Source organism: Tribolium madens, unplaced genomic scaffold, assembly GCF_015345945.1.
Source record: "Tribolium madens isolate multiple individuals breed KSU strain unplaced genomic scaffold, Tmad_KSU_1.1 Scaffold_91;HRSCAF=231;Tcas5.2_LG7, whole genome shotgun sequence".
In the NCBI taxonomy this organism is placed as follows: Eukaryota; Metazoa; Arthropoda; class Insecta; order Coleoptera; family Tenebrionidae; genus Tribolium; species Tribolium madens.
In genome coordinates, this window is record NW_025401063.1 from 8,769,714 (window position 1) to 8,787,901 (window position 18,188).

At 33.5% G+C, this 18,188-nt stretch overlaps 2 protein-coding genes across 5 annotated transcripts in view; one reads left to right on the forward strand and one right to left on the reverse strand.

The window, feature by feature from the left end:
* The window catches only part of LOC123010822 (hemicentin-2), a 128,234-nt gene that overhangs the window by 25,557 nt on the left and 84,489 nt on the right, over window positions 1–18,188 (reverse strand). For all 4 annotated transcript variants that reach the window (XM_044407964.1, XM_044407965.1, XM_044407967.1 and 1 more), the window contains 4 exons: window positions 15,056–15,166; window positions 10,045–10,248; window positions 9,835–9,980; window positions 7,401–7,551 (listed from right to left, as the gene is read on the reverse strand). In XM_044407964.1, coding sequence (XP_044263899.1) covers window positions 7,401–7,551; window positions 9,835–9,980; window positions 10,045–10,248; window positions 15,056–15,166 — 612 coding nt within the window. The remainder of the gene's footprint in view (window positions 1–7,400; window positions 7,552–9,834; window positions 9,981–10,044; window positions 10,249–15,055; window positions 15,167–18,188) is intronic.
* Window positions 1,475–2,641, forward strand: LOC123010823 (ADP,ATP carrier protein 1-like). Its single transcript, XM_044407968.1, has 2 exons — window positions 1,475–1,746; window positions 1,803–2,641. Exons 1-2 carry the CDS (start codon window positions 1,557–1,559, stop codon window positions 2,501–2,503), a joined length of 891 nt encoding a protein of 296 aa, XP_044263903.1. The 5' UTR covers window positions 1,475–1,556; the 3' UTR covers window positions 2,504–2,641.

Below are 18,188 nucleotides of genomic sequence, written 5' to 3' on the forward strand. Positions count from 1 at the left end.
AACCCTCATAACTTCGAAATTTTTATAAATAAAATTTTTTTAACATTTTTTCCATGTTCCTGGTATGTTACCTTATATATCTCTGGGGCGCACCCTGTATAAATATTATCGTATCAACAAGAAATTACTCCCTAGGATTTAGGGATATTCGTGAATATGTTGCCATAAATTTGATTAGGTTGGTTTGTAGTGACAAATAAAAGATATCGTAACTAGTGTAAAAAATTTTGGTTAAGTCACCTGACAGCTTGTACAGATAACTCAATTGATAGTTGACAGCAGGTTGACAGAAAACGTCAACAACAAGGGGTAACCTAGGCATTCAAAATTACTTCTAAAAATTCTAGTTACAAACAACATGAAGAACGTAATTTTCCTAAAAATTCAAATTCTAGGTGGTAATTTCTTCTTGAAAAATCTGTATTCAAGATAATCATTATCATTAAATAGTCATAAAAAATGTCAAATGTCAGAAAATAAATGTCACAATTTTTTGCCAGATAGAATGTTTGAAACATTTTGTCCATGTTCATGGTATCTTATTTAACTTGAAATTTTTCTCTGGGGCGCAAGTTCTGACACACCTGACCAGACCCGATTTTTTCAGAATTGTCATTTTTGATAAATACCCTAAAAAACAATGCCCGCAACTTTTTACTAACTGTCTAAAAGTAAACCGCCATATGTCAACCAATGATAGAAAATGTAATTCTGAGAAATAAGTTTAAATATTTTTTTTTCTTTCTTCATACGTTAAAGAGTTACAGCTTAGCAAAGATTTACAATGAATTTTCCACAGTTGGTCGTGATAAATTAAAAACGATGACATTTATTGCAAACAAAAGTTCTTCTTCGGCTGCACTTTTTGGTGACTTATTACCATGGACATTTGACATTTTTCTCTGGAGCGCGAGTTATGCGACATCCTGTATATTAAAATATAAATTTTTTGGCTTGTTGCTCTTTGAATAACCCTATTTGTTCTTTATAATAGTCTGTAGGTAATCGACCTATCGTAATACCATAGTATTACAGTGTAAATCAATTGATTTTTCGATATATTCAAAAGAATGGGCAGAATTTTTGAAAATAAATAGCTGCATTACTTCTAAATACATCAAAAAATCAATTGATTTAGACCCTATATTAAAATGTTTTCCTTTCCTGTCGCTTTATTTTTTCCGTTTTAATTAAATTAAACCGCGTGTCAATTCGATTAAGCTGACGTCACAAGGAACGTTATAACCGTAACTGTTGCAAATAACTTACGCTCCTCAGCAATTTCACTTCGTTGCAACTTCTTCTCTAAAACAAATGTAATTATATTTTAATATAATGGAAATCCCAGCTGCGATCGACACTAATTCAAAGTTATTCTCTTATAATCTGTTCCGTGTCATTTAAACTAGTCAGTTACATGAACAAAAGAGGGAGGTAACGCGCGTTTTGTTATAAATTTTATCACTACCAGATGTCGTTCAAACGGAAGCTGTCATTTCTGTCAAAATTTTAATTGACAATATTGAATTCTCCATAAATTGGTTTCGTGAAGTAATATGGTGAAAGAAAGTTTTCTAAAAGATTTTCTCGCGGGTGGAATATCGGCGGCAATCGCTAAAACTGCCGTCGCTCCCATCGAACGCGTAAAACTCATTCTTCAGGTGCAGCATGCTAACAAACAGATCCCTGAAGAAAAACGTTACAAGGGCATGATGGATTGTTTTATCCGCATTCCCAAAGAGCAAGGTAATTGAATTTTGCAAATTTCCAATCGAATCTGTACACTTTTCAACTTCGATTAGGCTTTTTGAGCTACTGGCGTGGTAATTTGGCCAACGTGCTTCGGTACTTCCCCACCCAAGCTTTAAACTTTGCGTTCAAAGATGTCTACAAACAGATCTTCATGGAGGGTATCGACAAGCACACTCAGTTTTGGCGTTACTTCGCCGCCAATTTAGCCTCCGGAGGGGCCGCTGGAGCCTCCTCTTTGTGCTTTGTCTACCCTTTGGATTATGCCAGGACACGACTTGGTGCCGATGTCGGCAAAAGTCACGCCGAACGCCATTACACAGGAATGGTCGACTGCATCGTGAAAACGTTTAAATCGGATGGACTTATTGGATTATACCGGGGGTTTGTCGTATCAGTCCAAGGCATTATCATATACCGGGCTTCTTATTTCGGCTTCTTTGATACCGCAAAGGGCATGCTTCCCGACCCCAAAAATACGCCGTTCCTCGTCTCGTTTGTTATAGCGCAAGTGGTGACTACAATTTCAGGAATCACTTCGTATCCTTTTGATACGGTAAGAAGACGAATGATGATGCAGTCAGGAAGAGCTAAACATGATATTATGTATAAAAATACGTTAGACTGTTGGATAAAAATTACGAAAAATGAGGGACCACTTGCATTTTTCAAGGGGGCTTTTTCGAACGTCTTGAGAGGCACGGGAGCTGCCTTGGTCCTTGTTTTCTACGACGAAGTTAAAGCTTTGATTTAATATTTGTGTTCGGACTAAACTTGTTGGGCAACCATAAGTATTAAAATTTTTGTATTACTGTTTTGTGTTAATTAGCTTTAGTTGTTCTTAATATTTTTTTGTTTGTTTTCTAATGAGTTCGATAAATAAAATTGATACTTAAATGATGTTTTTTTTAATAATAATAAGTTTTGAACGGGAAATTTGAATTATGCATTCTATGGAATTCTATGCATTTCCGCATAAAATACAACGTTTTGAAATTGAAATCATTGCCACTAGTTTATGAAAGAAATTGAAGCCGTCATCAGACATGTATTATATAGAAATGTATGTTCATTCTTACGGAAGCTTTGCGTTTGTGAGTTGCCAACTTTTCGTGTAGTTTATTCTACGAAGTATAGGTATTAGTTGAAGTGGGTAGTTTTAAAAATGGCAAAGGAAGAGTAAATAAAGCTGAGCGTAAGGGCGCCCAGGGAGTTGCGACGTACGAATTGTGTAATGAAGAAATAACACCGCTCGGTGAAGGAAATGTATCAGATTTGACTAAAAGGAAAAACGAGCTGGAACTTTCGAAATTAAATTAAGTCAGCTTGCTCATAATTTCATATTTATAACATCTGCGGTCTCTTAGAGCGCTGCAGTGACATTCACTCTCTCTTGAAATATTAGTTTCGGTTTAATACGGGAAAAGAAGAGACGGATACTGACTAATTAACGAATGAAAAACTTTCAAGAAGTTGCTGTTTGCTCTATATGCACTTTGAATAAGCAGTTAGTTGATTCTTTTTTTACAGTCGGCCAGCGGTTAACTTGGGCAAGATTGCTTTGAATAATTTAGTTTAGAAGTTGTTGTTACATTGGGTATATAGTTTGTAAAGTTATTAGCTATTTGGAAGTTCTTGTTAAAAGTGTTGCAAGTATTAAAATTGATTGCGATTGCAATCAGATTAATTTCTGCATGTGAACACCGTTTTGTACTTTGTTTTATAATTTTTTAGAACGCAAAAAAAAACAAAATTGTATTCAAAGAGACTAACAATAATAGCTTTTATCTATTTTAATTGTGTTTTAACAAAACTAAAATTAAACATGTATTTTTTGAAAGCAATTTATCTTTGTAAGTCTGACCTCTGATTCAAGTGTAAATGAAGGTATTTTGAATAATTTGTGTTACTTTATCTTTCCTTTGTAGTAACTGAGCTTCCGACAGGTTGTTAGTGGGTTTATACTTTTTTTGTTGTAGTTTCATTTGAAACTGTAATCCTGGACATTTACATATTTTTTGTAGTTCATGTATAATCCGTTATTCGGTAAAAATGTTTTGAATTCCGTTTGGTTTTAAACGAATTTAATTAACTTCTGGTATCTCTCCTGTACTTATAGATATTAAATATTGAATATTGGTTAGTAATTAAAGTTTTCTTTACATAATAATGCATGTTGGGTTTAATAACTAACCTCCCTTGGGGATTACTGATCTGATCACGAATTGATTCATAAAATCAATCACATCAAAATAAAATATTTATGTAATTACTTGATATTATCTTCTTGTCATTTTCGGAATAAAATGAACAGAGTATTTTTAGATAAATCGACAAAAACAGACTTTTGCATTAATTAAAATTTTAAAGAGAAAGCTTTATAACATTAGACGATTGCAGTTTCTGTATAAACAGAGGAAAAAAAAGAACAAAACAAAAAATTGTATTATTAAAAGAACAACAGTTCATTTGGCGCATTCACCATATTGACCTTCATATTTTTAAAGAAAATTAAACAGCTTAACACTGCATAAACATTTTATGTTTAGTAAAAAATGCAAAGTAAATATTATTATTGAAGAATGTAAATAATATTTTCATTGTAGGTATTTATTTGAATTAAGAGTATTTGCATTTGGTAGATTGTAAAATAATAGTAATTATTATTTAAGTACCTATGCTTTTTTGTTAATTTTTAAGAGAAGTATTTCTTTTATTTCATCATTGAGTTGATGAAAATAAGAAATATTTCGTTGCTTGATTCTATATTGACTTTTGCATAGCTGTTGAAGGTAGATATATTTTTCTCGTGTTTACAGCAATTTCGGCATGCCTTGTTTACGGAACGGAAAAAAATTCGATTTGTTCCCGCGCGCTTCGTGAAGTTATTCTGGTTATCTAGTCGCAATTGAAATTATCACACCTTGACTTATTGTCGACCTGGAAAACCGGAAAAGGATGTGGATTTTCTTATGAAGCGATCACTATTGAGTACTGTAATAAATCCGATAACGCAATTCCGTCTCGTTTTGACGTGGCGCTTAATAATTACAACGTGTTAAATAAATTATATAAAATTGCGTAGCGAAATGAAGCGGAAATTTCCAATTACCGAGTCGTTCGAAATTTGAACAGCACACATTCGCGCCGTCGAATAAGCGATTTCGCGTTATCCAGGTTCAAAATCGATATTTATTCGTTCCGGTTCTCTCAATACACACGGCAAATAAACGACGGTCGGTTTCTTTTTCCACCAATGTCTGCTTCAAATGTTGCCTTACGTCGGGGCCATGCGAGTACCTATTTGAAGTGAAGATTTTGCCACAGGCTTTACACATATTGACAATTACTTACATGAGGGTTTTCCTTCGAATCCGTCAATGGAAACTTGCGAATCTAACGGCTCTTTGTAGACGAGAACGAATCGGCTTTCGTGCGTTTATCAGCACAACCAACTCGCCTGAGACATGATTGGACAAGGAAAACTTTCACGAATTCACGGATGGACCGCGGTAAAAGAAGAAAGAAAAAGTTAACAACGCTTTCGTGATGCCAAACACAATCTAACTATGAAAAAAATATCAGAAATTTACAACTAACGTCCAATTTAACACTATATTAACGATTTTTTATAATACTTGCTGAAATATTCTTATTTAGACTAATGGAAAATAAAACGCAAACGCAAGGTATGAACCGGGTGGTATATTTTTTACTTCTTTAACGTCTTCTTGAAGTAAAAGCGAATATTCATTTCTCAGGACATTAATCCATCAAGGCGAAATTAATACTCGCAGAATTTTTTGTGTAAATATTACAATAAAAATTCTTCAGTGATAATGTTAACAGCTACGCGTATTTACACCTAGTTTATTTAGGGGTTTTTAAATGAAATTTTTAAGAAAAATAATATTCAATGAGAGTGGTAGATTTGGTGGTAACAAAGTAAATCAATTTTATATGTATAACACAACTTCAATATTTGGCGTTCAATATATGATCAAACTTGAATTGAAACATAGGAAGGTAGTGCAAAGTATAATGTATTATAAGAAAAAAGTATGCTTACATATAATTTATAATTTAAATAAACTTTTAGTAAAATACTTATTTTTGTTTAATATGCTGTTGCATTTAGTATATTTTTATAAATCAACTTTGTTCAGTCTTTAATTTAAAAATTGCATTTCATTTACTCTTTACTGCATGTTAAAATGCAATTGTATCGTGTAGACAATAAATAAATATGTATTAGTTTACGTTTTATTTTTTATTAATCAAAATTATATTTTTTCTATACGCTCCCAAAACTAGCTTAAATGAGTCCCTAAAATGAGTCTTTTCCTGACTCAATAAAATAGTACAAAATGTTTATTTTAGGTACTCATTCCCTAAAAACAGTTTTCCCCGACGAAAGAGTCAATTGGGTAACTATGGTGGCGAAATTTTTGTAATTAATAAGAGGTGTAAACTCATTTTTTAAGAGCTTTAACAAAAAAATGTTGTTTATAACACATACCTAAAACGTTTTTTAGGACTCATGTGCTATTCCAAACTCGGCCTCCTCAGCAACGATTCGTCCGCAACAACTGTATTTTAGGCACTTGTAACAAAAGTAACTATAGTTTCTAACGTTTTTTGACATTTAATTTTTTTTTTTGACGTCAAAGAATTAAATTCATATAGCAGTAAAAACGGTGAAGAAATATAATTATATCGTCTTATAATAAAAAACTATTAAATTTTAAAACCATTAATTTATGTACTCGTATTATGATGTAATTTATTGTAATCAATTAATAATAATTAAAAATGCCATTTATTTATTTATGTTTTAATGAAGATGGGAATTCCGATTTTTTGTGTGGTAGGGTGTTAAAATTAATGTTCATTGCTATTTGCTGTTTATTTTTTTCTGAACCCGCCTCGTTATATTACTAGGAAACATACAAATGTTAATGCTAATTAGTAGTTTCGAAATACGTCCGTTTGTGTTAGTTTCGCAATATCGGTGTTCGGAAATGAGAGTTTCGGAATCGCAACAGCTTTAAAGCTTGTATAAGTATAGATTTCCGCAAGAGTCGAGATTCAAATCTGATGTCATTTAGTGGTTTCGTTCTTAAGGTTTTGTTGTCAGAAAAAGCGGCATTCTGGCATGCATAATTCCTCCTCCTGTAAGTGCTTATTCTCGCAACGTCGCCCGTTCGCAAGCTTAAATTCCTGCTGGCACAGGTGAAATTTACCCCAAGACGATTTGAACAAATATCTGTCAGGCGGCAAGTTATTATAGACCTAAAATACAATTCCACGCATTCTTAATAAGATGAAAATCGTTGTAGCGGCGGTCGTAATGAAAAACCGCGATACGCGCTTTATGTAAATGTGTGCGCTTTGTTGAGAGAAAGCCTCCTGAAATTTAGATGTCGTAAATACCGTCGGCACACTTTCATATTTTCATGGCGGCACGTTTGCGCTGCATCAGCAAGGTGAAAGCAGGTGTAGTGTAAGTACGCACTGAACGACCCCGGGTCGATATTTGCCGCTTACGATGGGAATTTTAATCGAACTGAACCAATTCCAATGACGGTGAAATTCATTATACGACGCGGTATTAATAAGCGCACTTTAATCATTTTTTCCGGGGTACTTACAGACGACGTTCAATTTGAACGAGTCTTCCTGGCTGAAGCCGGGCAGCTTCGGGTTGTCACCCAGACACTTGAGGAATGTGCCGTCGTCTTCGGGCTCTGGAGAGAACGTCACTGAGCTTATTACCACAGTCTCGTTGCCTTCCTCCACAAACTGCAAATTTTATTATTCTGTTTGAACATTTTATTGATGTATCTAATTATTTTTAAGTGAATTCATGAATTGTTTCTGGAATTATTTGAGTGGGCAGCTTATCTTTATAAAAAAATTAATTTGAGTGGTTTATAAAGTAACTAGAAATACGGTTTAAGAAATTTGTTTTAAATTTTTGTCAACCTAAATAGTGATCACTGATCAAAGTTAAATGAAAATATAAAAATATTAATTTTTCAGATTTATTACATGTTTGTTAAAACTGGTAATTTGTAATGAAACTTTAAATTTTATTTCCGATAAATAAAACATGTAAGCTACATGTATAACAGAATAATTGGCATTTGACTTCAAGTATTATTTTAATTTAGCTTCATGTAGATGGCTGTAATAGATATTTGTTACACTGCAGCCAATAAACACGTAAATACTGGTATTTATGTGTATGGTCACGTTAAGTCAATATTATTATCTAAAGATTACAAAAAACACTCTACTACAATTTATTAGTTTCTAAAGATTTGTCAAATGTAGTGTAGTAATTTTTGCAGAAAAAGTTTGTTTCTTTTTGCTAAATATTGCATTTAGACTGTTATCAGTTATCTTTTAGAATTTCTGTATGTTTTCTTTTTTTTAACGTTGAAATTAAATTATTCGAGCGTTTTTAATTAAGATAATATACATTTTTTGCAAATAATTTTGAAAACAAATCTTTTTCTCGAAGTAACTTAACGGTAACAATACAGGCTGCGCCAGAACTCGCGCCCCAGAGAAAAATCGCATATAAGGTAAGATACCAGGAACATGGAAAAAATGTTAAAAAAATTTTATCTATAAAAATTTCTAAGTTATGAGGGTTTAAAGTTTGCACTTTGACTCTATTTATTTCTGTTGGAAAAATAATTTTCCAAGTTTTTTTGCTATAGGCTATTAAACGAGGAAACAAGGAAGCTGTATCCTAAGTTGTAACTCTGTTCAATGTCATTTGTGGCTTTTAGTATCAAAATTTTTGTCCCTTTACTAAATAATTGTAAAAAAACATATACAAGATCATCAGTATCCTTAAATAGATATAAAAAATGTCAAATGTCAAAAAATAAATGTCAAAATTTTTAGACAGATAGAATTTTTTAAACATTTTTTTTATGTTTCTGGTATCTTACCTTACTTGAAAATTTTCTCTGGGGCGCGAGTTCTGGCGCACCCCCTGTATATGTGGATCTTTTACTGAACTGGTTAAACTATTTTGTAACAGAATAGTTTAATATGGGATTTAAAACTTTAGCAAGAAACGGATTTCGTATTAGAAAGAAATTTTTATGTAAAATTCAACCTTAAATTAAAAAAAGAAATAAAATAGAATACGTATCCCGGCGCATCCACCATTTTTACATCTCCAATATTTTTTGCAACATTAATACCTTATACTGTTTCTATGGTGCATTTTTTATGCTTACCTCATATCTTGCCTATAAAATACGCTTTATCTATGGAGTACGTCAATAGCATTATATCTTATGAGTCTATAAAATACGCTGATGCATATTTTTTGTCGATTTTCACATTATTTTGACATACGTTTTTATAATAATTTCTGAACTTATTAAAATTTCTGATTTAATATTAGTGTTGCAAGAAATCTTAAAGACAGCATGAGTTTTATAGTTTAAAAATCTTAGCCTATTAACTTCTCGCTCCCTCCGTTTGCCCGAATTTAAAGTACACCTCGATTTTTTAACTGTATAAAACTCTAGTTGTCTTAATAGCTATAAAGTTAACAGAAGTGTTTTTTACTGTCGTTTTTTTAATAAAAAAATATATTATTGCTTGTATTTAAGAAAAATCATTTATTTAAACGAGCAAGCTTAACAAGAACATTGTTTTCTACGAATACACTAATATAGGTATTATTTAATAAATATTTTTAGTCATTTGGGTTCTTTATTACGAACTTCAATTGGAAAATAAACCGCAAAAAATCTTGAACGGTTAAGGAGAGAATCGAAGTCGTTATTGTTTGAATAGTCATTTGAATTAAATTTTAACTATTATTATTATTGAGGCAACTAAATTTATGTTTGGTATTGACTATTAGGTATTATTATTTTTATTAGCTTAGTTTACGTAGTTTGAAGAAGTTTTGTTTTTTATGACTTAATTTGTGGGGTTTTCCAAGAGAAAAACATTGAGTTGTAGGTTAAATGTCAAACTGCTTCTTATGCAAGCATCAACAGACCTAGATGTTTGTAATTTTTTGTTGACTTTGGTAATTAAAGCACCCACCTTGCCCCTTCTGAAGTCTCGATTGTCTCTCGTCCAGGTCACCGTCGCCTTAGGCCTTGACCCCGTCACTTGGCATTGTATGGTGTAGTCCTGTCTGGCTACCATTTGCCGGGGTTTGTAAGGAATGACAACACTGAGAGGCCGCACTGCAAAGGGTCGGTTGTTTACTTACGGGGATCCAGGGCATGGGGCGTTTCTATTTAAACTTACGGAGAAGTTCTAGTCTTACAGTCTTCTCTGCGGGCATCATCAACTTTGTATTGCTGGCCTGGCACTTGTACGTGGAGTTGAGGTGCTCTCGTCGCACTGCCTTTACTGCTAGGCGGTTTACCATCAGCGTATCGCCGATGGCTTCCACCTCCCCCTCGACGAGACGCTCATTCATGAACCAGGACACCGTCGGGGTGGGCCGCCCTGAAACGATGATAATTTCAAGTGCAACAAATGTTTGCTGGCGAGAAATTAACTTGATTTTTAAAATGTTTGTGTTCGAGACTCGGGAGTTTTGATGGCTTGTTACAACCGATCGAGAGTCTACTTGGTGGAAATTAAGTTTGTTTTAGAAACAAAGAAAATATTGATTCGGAGAAGTTTACAAATTGATTCAATTTATAAACTTTTCAGAAACACAAATTTAAATTTCGAAACGACAGGAAAAGTGAATTTCAAAGCAAACCGAAGGTAATAGAACAGAAGAAAATTTTAAATTTTGTTAATTGAGTTGGCTGCTTTATTCAAACTTCGATAGAATGACAGATTTGTGTAGAATAAATTGTGCAGATTTAAAACATTTTGTTATTTAAAGCCACAATGCATTTCATCAATTTGCATACGCATACAATACTCAAATCCTTTGTAAAATAGATTGTGGCTTGTTTAATTTATTACTGAATGCCCTTTGTGTTTTTAACATTTTCAAAGTTGCGTTTTATTTCAGCTTTTAGCAATGAACTTAAACGTTCATGTTGTGACTGTAGTAATTATTGTGTCACATTTGTTTCATAAAATACCTCTTGTGTTGCACTGCTTATAGCACAAAGCACTACATTTGTCATTATTATAATGTCGTTTATAGAGAAGTTCAAGGTCTGTAACAATGCAATTCTCGTTGTAGTCAACTGTAAAGTGCCTAGACGGGACATAAAAGTTGTTTATTTTATTATTAAATACACGTTGTCACGACTCAAAACGACTTTTTTCTTGTCGACTCTGTGCAAGCAGTAATCCGGTCAATTCCGTGACAGTTGATCATTAGTTATCAGCTTGACCGGAGCTTCGCACTATAATAAACATGTCAGAGTGATAGAATAGAGTCCACTATTGTCACCGCGTGAACGCTTCTCGACATTCCCGGTTTCAATATCATTGCAAGATCTGCACTACTTTTAGTATAAAACGTCGGGATTTATGTATTAGAGGCGCATTTCTGAGGCCGGCGCTGAAATTGCAACCCTGCGCCTCCTTAATGCGTTTCAGATGATGGGATTCTGGAACAGCAGGCCTGGGAGACTCTAAGGGACCGACACTATCAGATAGAAATTGTCTTACTTCTTTTTCTTTTCGCTATTTTGAGAAAGTCTTTATGTCCCTGCTTTTTATGTAGATGTGTTGCGCGATTCGTTTCTAATCTTCGACGGATCGTTATAGAGATGTAACACAACCTCCAAGTGGCCTTTACAGCCCGGAAAAAGTATTAAAGAGTTTCTCGAGTTCACTCGACTTTTACCCTTTTCAAGAAGGGTAATGTTTTGAAAAATTAAGGTTTACCTCGATTGAGTTTGGCTTCTTAATTAGTTTTTTCAAATGTTTGAAACACAAAGCAAACTCAATAATAAATGTTTACTTGTTACAACGTTTTTACCAAGTTAATGATTTGGTGTTTGTGAAAAATGAGCTCAGGAATGTTAGCATTCAGCAGTTTTGCTTATTAATGGAAAAGTTTAAGTAGAAGCTTCGTTTAAAATTTCTCGAACAAATCCAGCATGACGGATTAAATAAAATAAATTTCAGAAGTGCTGAAATAAAGGGCAGCAAACTTTCTGGACGTCTTAAAAAAGCCATTTAGGTGTTTTTCGAGCAGACAACTTTTAACAAAGCTGAATATATTCTATTTTTGTTTGACTGAATTTTTTTTAATACCAGTTTTTGCTAAAGCTCGGATTCTAATCTTCTTCGCGTTTTAATAACCACCTTTTTTACGATCATTTTTTTTCAATATGGCCTAGTTACGTGTAATCTTTACCCTTTTTAATAAATAACGCATAAAATTTATTTATAGCTTATTGATATGAGAGGAGACAAACACACGAACATCGCACACTACGTGGAACTACTACTTGAAGCAGAAGTTGTCAGCAGGTTTGCTCTGCCCTTGTCACTGGTCGATACTGCTAAACACGCCAACTTCCAGGTGTGTGTTTGTGGCCTTGCGAGATTAGATATTTATCAAAAAGCGGCAGGAAGAGCAAGGATCTAATGAATTACTCGGTCGGAGCAGGATTAGAGTACAAATGTCGCCATTTCCGCTAATTACTCTAGGTACGCAATTTTTGTTAGTAATACCACTTAATCAAAGGCGATGGTCTAATATAAAACCAAAAAATGTTTCCATCAAAAATAGTGTGGCGTGTCGAAAGCGGAATCTGATTATGCTGTCACGGCTCATGCATCAATCAGAATAGTGGGGCAGAACTCTCAAGGATACAGTTTTACAACCGAACCAAAATGTTCTAGGTCGAGATCCACATTTTGCGACAAAATCCTGATTTATGCAGAAGATTAAGTGAATTAATCGCTTTAGTAGAGATTTAACTCACCGTTTGCCTATGCTTTTCTTAAAATATGGTCATTTGAAGCAGGATTTTAATAGATACATTTTTTGTTCACTGGATTTATATACAGGATGTTCCGTTTTTATTGTTACAAATTTAAACAGGTGATAGAATATTCAATTTTAAGATAAAAGTTTCCTATGAACATGTATCGAAAAATATTACATACGGGAGCTACATCCCCTGAAATGGGTGCATCTTTTAATGGATTTTTTCCAATATTTCAGAAACCATTGTAGATAAAATTACAAAATTTAGTACAACTGATAATCTTTATACACCCAAACGAATTCACAGGTAAAATGTCAAAAATTTTACTCAGGGGCGTCCTAAACTGGGGGGTTTAGGGTAAAAAGTATCCTAACTTTTATGGCTGTTGGTTCTTACCACTTTCAGCCACAAAATTTAAAATTCCATAGTTTTTCACGAAAAGAGGTCTCTTGGGTTTTTTCGATACAACTTACCCTTTTTGAATAAAATCAGTTTACAATTTGTCTTACAGACCATACAAAAGATAGAAATTAAAAATTAAATTTCTTTTACCGTTAAAGACGCCCGTGAGTAAAAATTTCTACAACTGATCTTTGAATTTGTTCAGGTGTTGAAAGGTTATCGGCTGTACCAACTTTTGTAATTTAATCTGTTCTGCAATAGTGGGAAATCTTCATTAAAAAACGCATCTCTTTTGGGGGTGTAGCTCGTTTACATAACATTTTTTGATACATGTTTATAGAAAACTTCTGTCTTAAAACTGAATATTTTATCACCTGTTTAAATTTGAAACAATAAAAATGGAACATCCTGTATACATTTCATTCTGCAAAAAATATTTTGAAAAGCTCATTTTAAAAGTCAAATAGGCTAAAAACATTTTAATTGTATGATTTATATCTAGTAATTTAGTTTTTTGTGTTTGTGTTATTTGTCGTACGATACGTGTAACGTTATTGCTAATTATCAAATTAAGTGTCAAACTAAAGAACTGTGTACTAAACTACAAGTATATTAATATTTCTTTTTACTTGGTAGTTTACTTTAGGCAATAGCTTTAATCTTTTATGACAAACAGCTATTTCTGTATTTTAATTTTTTGATTTTACTTTTGTAAAAACCGTAGGTCGATATATCAAATTCATTCAAACTTGTCATAACAACACAAATTTAATCACGAAATACCCTTATTGTTGCCTTATTTCAGTAATTTTTTCTATAATCAAAATATTATAATTTATAAATATATCTAAGTTGTCTGTTGCAATGTCTTGCTTCTATCTAAATTTAGACCTAAATTTAGATAAATTGCAATTTTGACCAAAAAACTTGCATAATTGAAAAACAAAACAAAATTTTGTTTTAATTTTTTATATTACTTTAATTTATAATAATTATTATTTTCTGGAGGCAAATAATTTAAAAAAAATCGCATGGTTCCATACTTTATATTCACCCTGTATATTTTTCTGTTGATATTTGTGGCAGTTATTACAATAACTTGACTTTTAACAATTAGGTTTATTTACGTGTATTCTTCTCTGAGTTCGTTAAACGTTTTTCCAATGCAAATAACTATTTTATAAGATATCGATTTTGTCTGCAGTTTGGTCTACTTTGCATGTGAAGTCTGCAATTTAAAATTAAAATTAAAAAATAATTTACGTTTCCTGAATGTGTCAAGTAGAAAATTGGCTGTTTTCAGCAGAAAATCCCTCGCCATTCGGTGTTGAACGAGGTCAAAAACCGCATCGTCAAAATCCGAAGGCAGCCATTACTTTGAGTTGTTATCCTCAGGTGTGCTCTTTCATCAAACATGCACAAGAGTAGATAAAGATGTGATAAGAAGGGCGCCGTTTCTCCGCCGTCTATTAGTTGTGCATAATAGATGGCCCTCTGCCGTGAAAGGTTGTCCATCGCGGTCAACGCAACTCAAATAATTAATGGCCATATAAAGGAAACTCTCGGTTACGGTCCCATCAGCTCGTAATGTCTCCGCCGGGACCGGTTCACCTCTTCGTTGATCTTCCTTGATATTTTTAATCGATCTTTGTCCAAAATTTAATTAATCCGCGTATCTTGTATGGGTGCGACATGAACTCCCATAAAATGGCGGGATGTCTCCGTAAGTTTTTTAATTACTTAATTAATTTAGCGGTACTGTGTTCAAGCGCCGAGCCGAACTTAAAGAAACGCTAATATAACGAAAGCAATATTTTACAAAATTATATGTACACCGTAAAGTTGAAATTACCTGAACGGCTGCTTCATATCTCTCCCGCTGTAATTAAAGAGATTTTGAGAAGCTTGCTTGCATTAATTAAAATCTGCCCGTTTTTACTCACGCTCCAGTATCATTAAAGCCTTATGCTTTCAAAGAAATCGAAGAAAATCGTTACCTCCTCGAACCTCGCAAGTTAGGACCAGATCAGAACCCTCCTCCAAGGGGCCCACGATGCCAGCGATGTCGCGGCCGGAGTTGTCGTACACCAACAGTTGGTGCGGAGGAACTGAAACATAACAAACCATTAGAAATTTTAAGTTGTAATTAAAAATTTTCTCTAAAGTTTTTGCTTCTGTGTTTTTGGATTTCTGGACAACACTTGGTTATTCCTATTATTAAAGAAGGTTATTAAAGAAATGACTACAAGTTCAGATTTATAGTAAAAACACTGTAGTATTTGTAAATATACTGTAAATAAATATTTGTACCATAAAAATGCTATCAAAGTGTTTTTACACCTTTTTCAGGTCAATGAATAAAGCACACTTCTCTGTGTTAACAAGTAAAGTAAAGGTGTGAGTATATCGTATTTCTGCTCTTGAATTTCAGATTTAGTTAATTTAACAACCGTAAACAAGTTCAGTTAACTGAGCAATACTTTGTGTTCAAAGGTGAGCATTACTATAACGTATAGAAACGTAACACTAGATTTAAAAATCTGAAAACAATTATCAGCGTTATAGTAACATTAAATTTGTTACATGTGTATTTAAACAAAATTTAGGAAGTTGAAAAAAACTGTTTCATTTGGAAAGAAGTAATAACCTTCTTTCAGATATTTTTTAAACCTTCTTCCTTTTTTCTAGATCTAGTTATCAAATTATAAAAACGAAATTTTATTGCTGTTTGCTGATTTCAGGAAAGAGTAATGCATTTTAATCTTCCGGTGAGGCGGGTGAGCAGTTCTAACTGCGGATAAATCCGCTGTTTGATGTCAAACACGCATTAGAATTTCGATAATAGTTTTCAATTGAAAATAGGTCATAAAAGCGCTTCCATTGTGGGCTTGTAATTGTAGTTTATCGCGTGTAGGACCCTATTCAATCCGCTATCAATCATGGTGATGCAGGATATTGAAATAATCTGCACCCACTGTACAACAATATTTTCACAGGGATGCATATCAGCAAACGCACATGTTTTAAAATTAATTCTAAATCGTTCCCTATTGTTTTCGGTTGACAGCCAAATTGAGTTGTTTTGGAAACAATTTGAACCTTTTATGTGATATTTTTTGATGTCATGACCTCATGTCCTACATCTATCATGTTTTGTAATGGAACGTAACTAACATTTTTACGTCTTGGAATCGGACGGTCAACACCAAAAGCTATAAAAGTACATCGTAAAACTTTGTGTAAGAATAATCGTCGCAGATTTGTAAAACAGAAAGTAAACCAGACAGAATATTATTTTATTGTGTTTCTGTTTTGAGCTTGACTAATTTCCAATACTGACGTTAAAACAATACGTTTGAAAATTGGGATTATCTGTCAGAATTTAAAACTATTACAATGTCTGTAATATCTGTAGTTGCTACTTTGTAAATTTTACTTTTTATATTGTGAGTTAAATCAAGCGGTTATAGAGTGCTTACCAAACCCAATTTACATTGTCGACCCTTTATACACAGAGGTTGCCAACATCATCTATTATTTAAACATTCAAGTCTCTGTCCGAGGTATTAGGCCAAGCGTGTGTAAATATGGTTAAAATCCTCTTATAAATAAAGAATTAACAGCTGTTTGAATAAGTGATTAAGTTTTTGGGCTAGGCTAGATAATGAGCGAAGAGTAACCTCATTAAAATTTTACACGCCGCTGCTGTAAGTTTTTGACGGTGTGGAGGAAGTCGTCGAAATAGTTCGTAAGGGAAAGTGACGCCCCAGTTGTTGAATTAAACATGCAAAACTAAATTGGATTGAAAATTATTAATTCAAGGCAATGTGGACCATCGGCAAGATGGGAATTTGTGGGTAATTAAGTGTAGTCGAAAATAACTTTCATACAGTTTCGCCGAGAAGCAGCAGGATTATCCTGAAGGTTTACAGGAATCTCTTCGAGTTAAACAACAATTACAAAAAATATTCGTGGAAACTGAACGATGGAAATGTTGGCATTAAATATCAATAATCCATAATGGGTTTCGACGATTTGCCAGGACGGATTTAAATTGAAAAAGTGCTCCTGGGCTATACTAATATTCCCGATGATCCAGAACTCTATCAGATAGCCGTGTTCATATTTGTCGGCGCTCGGGGAAAAATATATTATGCAACTTTTACCCTCAGATCGGAAAGTTTTTCAACTTCAACTCCACCGAGACGACAATTATTTTTTATTCATTATTTTGCTCTCTTTCGCAATCTTTTTGATAAACAAAAAGACCAAATCAGAAGTTGCAACCTCAGTCGAACATTTGCCTCACTCAAGGAATTATTGGCACCAAAACAATTTCTTCATGACTTCGCACCAGATATTAAATTTTTCTTACTTCGTGGAGCGGAAAGTTATCTTGTGCTTTATATTTTCTTGCAGGAAATGGCGTGAAATTTTTTTCCACATTGACCCACAGTTAAATCTAGCATTTTTTAGTATTTCTATCCAAACAATTTTGCTAGATTTTGCAAAGCCTCCACTAACATTTTTCTTTCGTTCCTCTTATTTAGTCGAGAGAAAAAAGAGATCCTTGCGGATTTTCGATTACTACCTTATTTTCTCTTTCAGATCGAAATAAAAGGTTTAAATTTTCGATCGACAGAAATGTAAATAATGTATCAAGTGCCGGGCTGAAGTAGCAGTGTCAAGAGTTCATCGCTAGACCAACAATTTCAATTAGTTCAGGAATATAAAATTTACCATGGAATTTCCTCCGAGAGTGGCTGGTTGTGTTTACACCGTAACGGTCCAAATCCCAACTAAATCCAACTTGGAGAATATAGGACAAGCGGGAGCGATGCGTTAAAATGTTCCAATTATTTCCTCGCTGGGGACCATAATGCCGGATTATTCAGCAATATGTTTACTTTTTAGGCTCTCGCACTCAGCCGGCACTAAATTTTTCAATGGGCTTAGCGGCAGATCCTCATAAACCAGACAAGAATTATGTGAATATTTTCGGGTTCGACAAGAGCCGCTGAAGCGACAAAATAATGTTTATTGGTTTTATTTTATTAATCTTTTTCTTCTCCAATCGTCGACTTGTAAAATTCGCCGAGTCGGAACTTTATTAATTCGAAGCAATTACAG

What these genes read in the sequence shown, in the direction of transcription:
- LOC123010823 (XM_044407968.1), top strand. Translation starts at nt 1,557, where the DNA reads ATGGTGAAAGAAAGTTTTCTAAAAGATTTTCTCGCGGGTGGAATATCG. An exon ending in CCGCATTCCCAAAGAGCAAG is followed by an intron (nt 1,747 to 1,802) that starts GTAATTGAATTT and finishes AACTTCGATTAG; the next exon opens with GCTTTTTGAGCTACTGGCGT.